The following is an 8,334-nucleotide window of genomic DNA, read 5'->3' as shown; positions in this document are numbered from 1 at the left end:
AACCGCCTCCTGAAGCCCCCCCTCACACCCACCCTGCCATGCGCCCCGCCATTCGGCCCCCGTGCAACGAACCGGAGGCTGAGGATGGACGAGGTGGTGGCCCTAGCGGACACACCGGGGCTCCACTGTCACTCACCTAGGGTGGGCTTTTCCGACAGAGAGGAGGACACGGCGAAGTTCGGGTGCGGGCGGGGCCGGGTGACAACTTTGGGGAAGTCCGTGTATCCAGAGCGCTTGCAGAGCTCTGCGAAATCGGTCTCCAGGGAGCCGGTGCACTGGTACTCCTCTGCGGGCGAGGGGGCGCAGGGAGCGCGGCGCCCGCGGTCGGAGCCCCAGGCCGCCTCCCGCACACTTTCCCACGCGCGACCACGCGGAGCTTCGGAACTCAGGGCGGGCAGCCCCGCCCCCCCCCCTCCCCGCTCCGAGGCGGACAGCCTTACAACCATTTTAAAAGGGAAGGTGCGTTGCAAGGCTGAAAACACTAGAAACAGTGGGAAATCAAGACCTGGCAGGAAGGGGACCAGAGGGCGCAGGGTATGCCGGCCCCTCCATCCACCCCATGGGTCAAGGCCGCTTCCACTGGGCTCTCCGCCCCCTGGGGGGCCTCTGCCTCCCACAGGATGTCCCTAGCCCAGGGTCACACGGAAAAACAAACCCCAGGCCTGATGTGAGCAAAAGGAGCCCTCTCCACTCCCACCCCCACCCCACATACCCCCAGGTCCAGCTGAGCCTCGGCCTTTTGTTTGTTTAGCAAGCATTTATACCTCACTGACTCCTGCCCCACTCCACTGTTCTAAAGGAAGCGCTGCATGAATTTAGACAGATGCCCACCACACCCCGGCCTGAGTCTACGAGCCCCTGCTCCCCCGCGGGCATCCAGGAAGAAGTGGGGCCTGGAGCTGGGAAGTGTGTCCCTGGCGAATGGGAGAACCTGGAGGCAGAGGCCTGGCTTGGTACCCGCTGGTTCTAACACCGGCCCAGTGGCTTCAAGCCCTGGCAGCAACACCACCCAGCCCCAGGTGCAGCAGGGGCTGTGCCCAGAGAAAACTGCAGCTAACAGCAGGAGCCTGCCTGAGGGTGTGGAGGGACTGGGGGGGGGGCACGATGCAGAGAGCTTTGAGGGTTTCTGCAGAAAAGGGGTGAGACACGCGCTCCTCATGAGCCCAGGGGGACGCAAACGCACAAGAAACGGTAGCTGACGGACAAGGGGTACCCCAAACCCCCTCCCTCACCCGCCTTGTCCAGCTGACTCCTGCACACCCCCAGCTTTCCTGGGCTGTTCCCTCTGCTGGGAGAGCCCTCAAGCCCTGCCTCGCTTCACTCACACCACCTTTCTCTACAAGAGATTCTCGAACTGTAAGAACACCAGAGAGCCTGTTAAAACAGTCCCCTGGGCCCGCCTTCGCAAGCCCGGATCCCGTAGCCCAGGTGGAGTCCACATTTGCATTTCTAACAAGCTAGAGGGTGCTGGGATGAGGAGAGCAGGAGCAAGCGTGTTTTAGAGCTGCACTGTCCGCTAGGTCCCTGCTAGCTAAAGCGCAGACAAGAGGACATTGCCGAGGTCACATTAAGTTCTGTTGGGCAGCGCTTTCTAGAGCAGCACTTGTCAAGATCTTTCCTTGGACCAGCAGCTTTGCCACCGGCACTGACAAAGAGATGGCACCTGCCCAAGGTCTGACAATCAAAGCCTTTTCCCTCGTTGTTTTACCCTGAGCGCGGGGCCAGCGAGCTCTTGTCCGTGTCCGACGGCAAAGCTGGTGGCTATGAATCGAGAAGCCTTCCAATCAGCTCCCCTCTGTGGGTAGAGTCTGGTTGGGGTTCTAGCACTTGCAACATGAAGAGCCACACTCCTAACTTACACTCTCCTCCTGGCTCTCTTTCCCCAGAGCATGCAAATCCCATGCGTGCAGGACTGTTTCCTCCTGTCTGAATGGCGCCCCAACCAGAGTGTGGATCCTTTAAGGTCAATTCAGTTCAAACATCGGCCAAGCTGAGATTCAGGAAGTTGATGGGAGTCAAACTGGGATCCTATTGCAAGCTCCCTGCACACCGTGGGGGCACAACGCATGCTGGTTGAAGGAACAAAAGAATCTGCAGTTTATGAGACGCTTTCTCACTATCAACTCCATTGCTCCTCGCCTCAGCAGATGGACAGGACTCACATTTCCACGCTACAGAGAAGTAACGTGCCCGAGGCCACACACCTGATGATGTGACTACTTGTAACGCTCTTACCAGGTGCCAGGAGCTAGCTACACTCACTCGGACGTTGCGGCGGAGCCCTTTTCCACACGGCACTCTTTAGCGCCAGAAATTCTATTATTACTTCCTGGCTCGTCCGTCTCGCCCACCAGAGTGTCCTTCTGCACGTCCAGTCCCGTGCGGGGCGCAACGACGCCGCCCCACCCAACCTGGGCAACCCGCGAGCGGGGCCGCATCCTCGAGGCCCGATCCCCCAACCCTGCCGCCAGCGTACCTGGGTTTTTGGGCTCCTCCTCGCCCACCTGCGGCAGGACGGTCACCGGCTTCTCCTTGGCTCCGCGATCCCCCTTCTTGCTCGCGGTGCCAGACGACTTCTGGGTCGCGGGACGCGGGGCCCTGGGCGAGGTCCCCTGTGCGCTCGCCTCTCCGGACATGTTGGTGCGGTCCGCGACGACTCACCGGGGCGAGAAGGCAGGACCCTGGCTGGTGGTTCTCCAGGCGGCGGCCGATCAGGGGTCTCTGTTCCGCGTCCGCCGACCTGGCGATCCGCAGGGGCGTCGCTTCGGCGTCCCTCTCCACGACAACCGCGCGAGCTGGGCGGGCCAGCGGATGGGGGGCAACCGCTGAGCGCACGCGTGCGGACCGGGCGCCGCGGCCTTAGAGCAGGAGTGGGGCGGGGCCAGGGCGGAGCGTCGGGGCGTGGACACCCCCCTCCCCCGCGGTCCAGGGGGCTGGAGAGCCCGGCCCGCGGATCGCGTGCGAAGGAAGGGCCAAGGGCGGCCCAAGACCGGGGCCGAGGGGCCGAGACTAGACACCAGGACGGAGGCCGGGGCTAGGGTGGGCGCCCAGCCATCCAAAGTCCCCCGGGAAACTGAGCCCAAGGAAAGCGGGGAGCTGGCCCGGCCTATCAGGGATGGTGACAGTCTGAGGACTCCAGGAAGGCGAGAGCCCGGGTCGGGGCAGATCCTGTCCCTGGGTCCGCCTCCTATGCCTGTTAGGAGAGAGCCCCTGTAAGGGCCGGGAGAGACCCACAGTGCGCTGGCTTTCTATTCTAACCGCATCTATTTAGCCTCCTGGTGGTCTGGGGACTTAATTGATCTGCTGAGTGAATGCGGCAGGTCACGCTTCCTAGAAATCCCGGAGTCAAGGTCCTCAGGTAGTCTAGCTCCTGCCGGGTCTCCCTGCAGGGCCCCCATTTTGTCTCCCCTCTCCTGTCTGCCTTCCTGCCTCCAGCCTCCAGAGCCCACTCCCTTCCACTGCCCCACTGTCACTCCCAGCCCTTTAGCCTTGGTGCTGTCCCCCTGGAGCAGTGCCAGCTTGGGGGAGGCTCCCACCTATGCAGTCTGTTCATTCAGAGCATGCAGTGTGCCCATGCTACCCGTGTCACTACTACTTTTAATTCACTCAGCCACTCAGCCTTTTGGGGACATTTATTGAGTGCCTACTCTGTGCCAAGGGGAACCAATGTTGAGCATAAACAAAGGACTCCTGGCTCCAGGGAACTTACAGTCCGGTGGGGGAAGCAGAGATGAATCAAAGCAGCACATAAAGAAACAACACATTACAGGGTATCTGGCACCCTGCAGGCCTGCAGGTATCTGGGGAATGAAGGCAGCTGTGATCAGTGCCAGGAAAGAGACCGGCCTCCCAGAGGACGGGATGTGAGGCACAAGCAGGAGTTAGCCGGAGGTAGTTGGGAGGAAGAAGAATCCAGCTGTGCAAAGTCCCAGTGGCAGGAAGAAGTCTCTGCTAGGAGGGCTGAGAGGCCAGTGTGATGGGCAGAGGGACAGCGGACAACGCAGTCCCGGTGAGGCTGAGAGACAGCCGGGCCAGCAGAAGCTTTCACTAGGACCTTTGACAGTTCGGAGTCTGGCACAGGAGCAATGGGGCGCCCAGGAAGGCTTTCAGGCAGGGGCAGCATTAGCCAGCTGGGTTGGGGAAGGTACCACCAAGTTAGGAGACTAGTGCTAGTTAAGGGAGTTAGGCTGCCTCTCTACTAACCAGCGCGGGCCGTAGGGGAGGGCCTGTGCCTGGGCTCCTCTGAACCACACATGCGCACACGCACACACACATATGCACACGCGCATGCACACCGAGCCCAGCCTTGAAGTCCACAGGAAAGGCTCCCAGTATACACTTTAGACATCAGTATGAAATCAGACTCATCCGGCAACACCCCACCCACCAGTTTATGTACACAGGCCCAGGGGCCTTGGAGAATGGTGGGTTAGGGACAGGGTAAGCAGGCTTCCTGCCAACCAGTGTCCCAACGTGGAACCGGGAGCCTGGCTCCCATCTCTCTGTTCTCTTCCTCTGTTAAACGTGCCCATGTTCTCGGCCGGCCGGTCCTTTCCCTGCTCCTGGCAGGGCACAGCTGGCACTGTCCCCAGCCTCGGGCAGCAAGAACAGGTGGGCCACCATTTGTGGCCCCTCAACGGTCCTGGCGCCGAAGTAGGGATGACGTGGGATTCCGTACGGGGGGCAGGTCGTAGTGTCCAGGGATGTGGCTGTTCTTGGGGGAGTCATAGTGGCTGGGGGGCAGGCCTGGCGGCAGGGGCGGCAGGGAGTCCATGGAGTCTCGGTCTGGAGGCAGAAAGGGGACAGGATCAGGGGCAGGTGGCTTCTCCCCTTCCCTGCCTGGCCTCTTCTACCCCCAGACAGAGGGCTGGTGCCTGGCTGGAAGCCCGTCTGTGCAGCATCCCAGCTGCCCGTGGACGAGGCCACCTGGACCTGCCCTCCTCGCCGTACAGGATACTTTGTCACCTGCCTTGTTCCCCACTTTTCTGGGTACCAGCTCCACAGGTCTGGTGCCATACATCCCCCATTTCGAATCCTCAGCCCGGGACGGTAGGGGCCGCCACTCACAGGTTCACAGGGCAACGCGATTCCCAAGGTCAGGGCTGTTCTGAGCCCAAGTCTGACCCCACAGGTCTCGTTCTTGCTGCCACGTCATGCCGCCTCCATATGCGTTCCCTCTGTCCCTCCCCTTCCTACCTCCCTGTCCCAGTCCTCTCCAGCCCCCGCCCCACTGGAGGAGGGCTCACCATAGGGCAAAGGGCTGGGCTGCTCGTAGGTGCCACTGTCTCGCTGCGGCCTCAGGCTGTCCCTGAGCTGAGGAGGCTGCCTGGGGGGAGACCCTGACGGAGGGCCTTTCATCTCCATATAGCTGCTCTCCCGGAGGCCCCCCAGCAGGCTGGGCAGGTCCCGGATGGTGGCGTAGGGGTTCTCACTGCTCAGGGAAGCCACACTGGCCCCCAGCCCCTCTTCAGAGATGGGTCCTGAGGAGTGGGAAAGCAGTCAGGCTCTGGCCGGCCCTGGCCCATAAGCCCCAGGGCAGCCGCCCCACCCCCACTCCCCACCCTCTGCACACACCTTTACTGCAGAAGGGGCCTGGCCCACTGCTGTTGCTATAGCTACAGCTGTAGCTTCTGTCCAGGCGGCTGCCACCTGAGGAGCAGGATGCCTGTGAGGCATCAGAGCCCTGGCCCCTCCCCAGGCACCAGCCTCCCCCAGCACTGGGGCCCAGAACCGGGTCTGCAAACACACACACTCAGACGGGGCAGCATGGTGGGCTGCACACGACGAGGCCTTGGCCTCCAGACTCCTACCCCTGTCCGGACGCCCAAGAGGGGGCTCTCGGCGGTGCTTCCGGTCGGCAGGCAGGCTGGCGTGATTATCACGCCCATGGACTCCCCCCAACCGCTCAGGGGCCTGGAGGCTGGCAAACAGCTGACCACCTGGAACCTGAGGGGAGACGGGAAGGGCATGGAGAGGAACATGCAAGGAGGGGCCCTCCAGAGAAGCAGGTGCGCACCCATCCGTCTGTCCGCAGCGCACGGCTCCCCCCAGCACTGACCTTGTTGGGGGGCGGGGGGCTCGGCGAGCACTGTGACAGGGTGTGGTAGCTGGGGTTGGAGTAGCAGCGACTGTAGCTGGCAGGGATGTCTGCAAAGGTAGACACAGACATGGGGGCTACCCGGTCAGAGCCAGGCCTGGGTATTCTGTCCCCGGAGGGCTGGGATCGGCCCTCTGACCCCCCTTCTCCCTCCAGCTCCCCACTTCCCTTCTCCCAGGTCCAGGGAGGGATGCAGGAGCCCCGTGCCACTCCTATGTGTCCCCCGCCCCCAGGCCAGCTCACCTGGCATGACGTACTCAGAGCTGTCCAGTCGCCCGCTGCTGTAGGCCACTGCCAGGTGCTGGCGCTCCTTGCCCTTTTGCCAGTGACGGTAGCCAATGACCAGTGCCATCAAGGCCACGAGCAGGGACCCCAGCACTGCGATGCCGATGACCGCTCCCAGAGAATTATAGGTCACTGGAGGGGTTGGCATCATGGTGAAGGGCTCCTGGTTTCCTAGTGGGTAGGGCGGTTGCTCAGGACAGCGTCTTGGCTCTCCTGGTGACGTTGGGGGCAATGCACGTGCAAAAGCCCTAGAATAAGGGCCCAGATCCTGGCAGAGACCCAGGGAAGGTAGGTACCTGTGGTGTCCTGGTTCCCTAGGGACCATGGGGGCCTAGAGAACTCACCAATACTGCAGGGGGCACCACTGTGCCCTGGGGGACACACGCAGGCCCCGGTTTCCGGGTGGCACTTCTCTCCGAAACCACACTGGCATGGTTGGGAGCAGTTGGCACCGAACATCCCTGGAGAACAGCCTGGGAGAGAGCCAGGGGGGCAGGCAGGGGTGAGAGGTTGCCAGGACACTGCAGTCTCCTCCTTGGGCAAGGGCTGACTTGGGGACAGGAGCATAGAGCTCTCCTTCTGTTGGTACCTTCCAAGCAGAGGTGTCCGGTCCAGCCTGGGGGGCAAAAACAGCTCCCATCCTGGGGGTGGCAGGTTCCGCCATGGTGACACTGGCAGGGCTGGGCGCAGTTGGCTCCCCAGTGTCCCGGAGGACACGCTGCAGGATGCAAGGTGCCTGTTTGGCAGGCCAGCCCAGCCGCTCTCCCCACCCCTGCATTCTCAGCCCCCAGAGTCACAAAATCTTCTCCTCAGCTTTGCAGCTTTGGTCACCCCAGGGACGCCGAGGCTTTGAACAGCATCTACACTGGGCGGCTCACAAATGCTGAGCTGCACACCCACATGCCCAGCTGCCCGCTCGGCGTCTGCACCTGGCTGTCTAACAGCCATTCAGAGCAACACGGGAGTTTCCCAAACTGCCCCACGCTGCAAACACCTGGGCTTCTTTTTCTAAACTCGACAGAAGTAAACGTCCGCACTACTTAAGGCATAATTGTGCACACCTGGCATTAGCAAATAGCCTAACAGAGGTTGTTACTGAGTCCTGTGGAAAAACTCTTCACCAAGACCACCTCCCTCACCCCCGCCCGCCGTGAGCTTACGTCCAGGCGTTTTCACAGTAAGAGCTTCTCACTGCCCCTTTTCGAAATGTATTTCACTTGGTGTTTTGGGACTAATCTTTTCTATGGTGTCCTATTCATGTGGGAAGGAAGCCCCGTATACATAAATAAATTGAAAAATGCAAAAGAAAAAAAAGAACACGTTCAAAACTGAGTTTGTGGCCCCTTCCCAGGCTTCCCACCGAGGAGGGCTGGATTGGTTTCCTGGGCCTGTTCATGCTGCTTTCTCAGCGGCCAGCGTGCACGGGATGCCCAGTAAGTATTTGTTTATATTGCTTATATGACTGCCTGCGTGAAGGCAGGTCCGAGGCTTTATACCCAGGGGCAGGGGCCTCGGGTCCTCAGCCCCCACTTCAGGCACGCACACGCGCTGACACACAAGCTACCGCCAGGCCACCACGTACGTACGCTGGGAGCAGTTGCGGCCAGTCCAGCCAGCCAGGCAGTAGCAGGTCCCGTCCGAGGGGTGGCAGGGGGAGTGGTTAGCACACTTGCAGAGCGCACAACGTTTGCCATAGCGGCCAGGAGGACAGGCTGGGGGAGAGGCTTCTGGTGACTGGGGGCAGGGGCAACCCTCAACCAGCCCTGGATCCCACTATGGTCCTCCCTCCTTCCCACTGCGATAACTGGTGCACAGACTGGAATCAGCGGAAGAGACCAGGGTAGAGTGGGATTCTGTCATCTGACAACGCACTGCCCACAAAGCTGGCAGGCGGGGAGGGGCGGGGCCTCACGGCTCTAGAGGGCGGGAGGGGAGGGGCCTCACAGCTCTGG

The 8,334-nt window shown here is 61.5% G+C and overlaps 2 protein-coding genes across 3 annotated transcripts in view; both read right to left on the bottom strand.

Moving 5' to 3' along the window:
* The window catches only part of LRRC71 (leucine rich repeat containing 71), a 9,333-nt gene extending 6,402 nt beyond the window's left edge, over positions 1 to 2,931 (bottom strand). Inside the window, 2 exon segments of the mRNA XM_019662557.1 lie at positions 58 to 286; positions 2,477 to 2,931. Coding sequence (XP_019518102.1) covers positions 58 to 286; positions 2,477 to 2,636 — 389 coding nt within the window. The 5' untranslated portion in view covers positions 2,637 to 2,931.
* Positions 2,932 to 3,617: 686 nt separating this feature from the next.
* The window catches only part of PEAR1 (platelet endothelial aggregation receptor 1), a 10,814-nt gene continuing 6,097 nt past the window's right edge, over positions 3,618 to 8,334 (bottom strand). The window contains exons 14-22 of one of the 2 annotated variants that reach the window (XM_019662555.1): positions 7,969 to 8,094; positions 6,972 to 7,100; positions 6,727 to 6,855; positions 6,341 to 6,553; positions 6,059 to 6,147; positions 5,811 to 5,946; positions 5,575 to 5,649; positions 5,247 to 5,480; positions 3,618 to 4,785 (exon numbers count right to left, since the gene is read on the bottom strand). In XM_019662555.1, the coding sequence (XP_019518100.1) occupies positions 4,634 to 4,785; positions 5,247 to 5,480; positions 5,575 to 5,649; positions 5,811 to 5,946; positions 6,059 to 6,147; positions 6,341 to 6,553; positions 6,727 to 6,855; positions 6,972 to 7,100; positions 7,969 to 8,094 (1,283 nt within the window). In that variant the 3' untranslated portion in view covers positions 3,618 to 4,633. The remainder of the gene's footprint in view (positions 4,786 to 5,246; positions 5,481 to 5,574; positions 5,650 to 5,810; positions 5,947 to 6,058; positions 6,148 to 6,340; positions 6,554 to 6,726; positions 6,856 to 6,971; positions 7,101 to 7,968; positions 8,095 to 8,334) is intronic. The other variant, XM_019662556.1, reaches the window with a different exon arrangement.

This window comes from Hipposideros armiger, unplaced genomic scaffold (assembly GCF_001890085.2).
Source record: "Hipposideros armiger isolate ML-2016 unplaced genomic scaffold, ASM189008v1 scaffold_378, whole genome shotgun sequence".
NCBI classification, from domain to species: domain Eukaryota; kingdom Metazoa; phylum Chordata; class Mammalia; order Chiroptera; family Hipposideridae; genus Hipposideros; species Hipposideros armiger.
The sequence above is the reverse complement of the archived record's forward strand: the minus strand, read 5'-3'. Positions and strand labels throughout refer to the sequence as shown.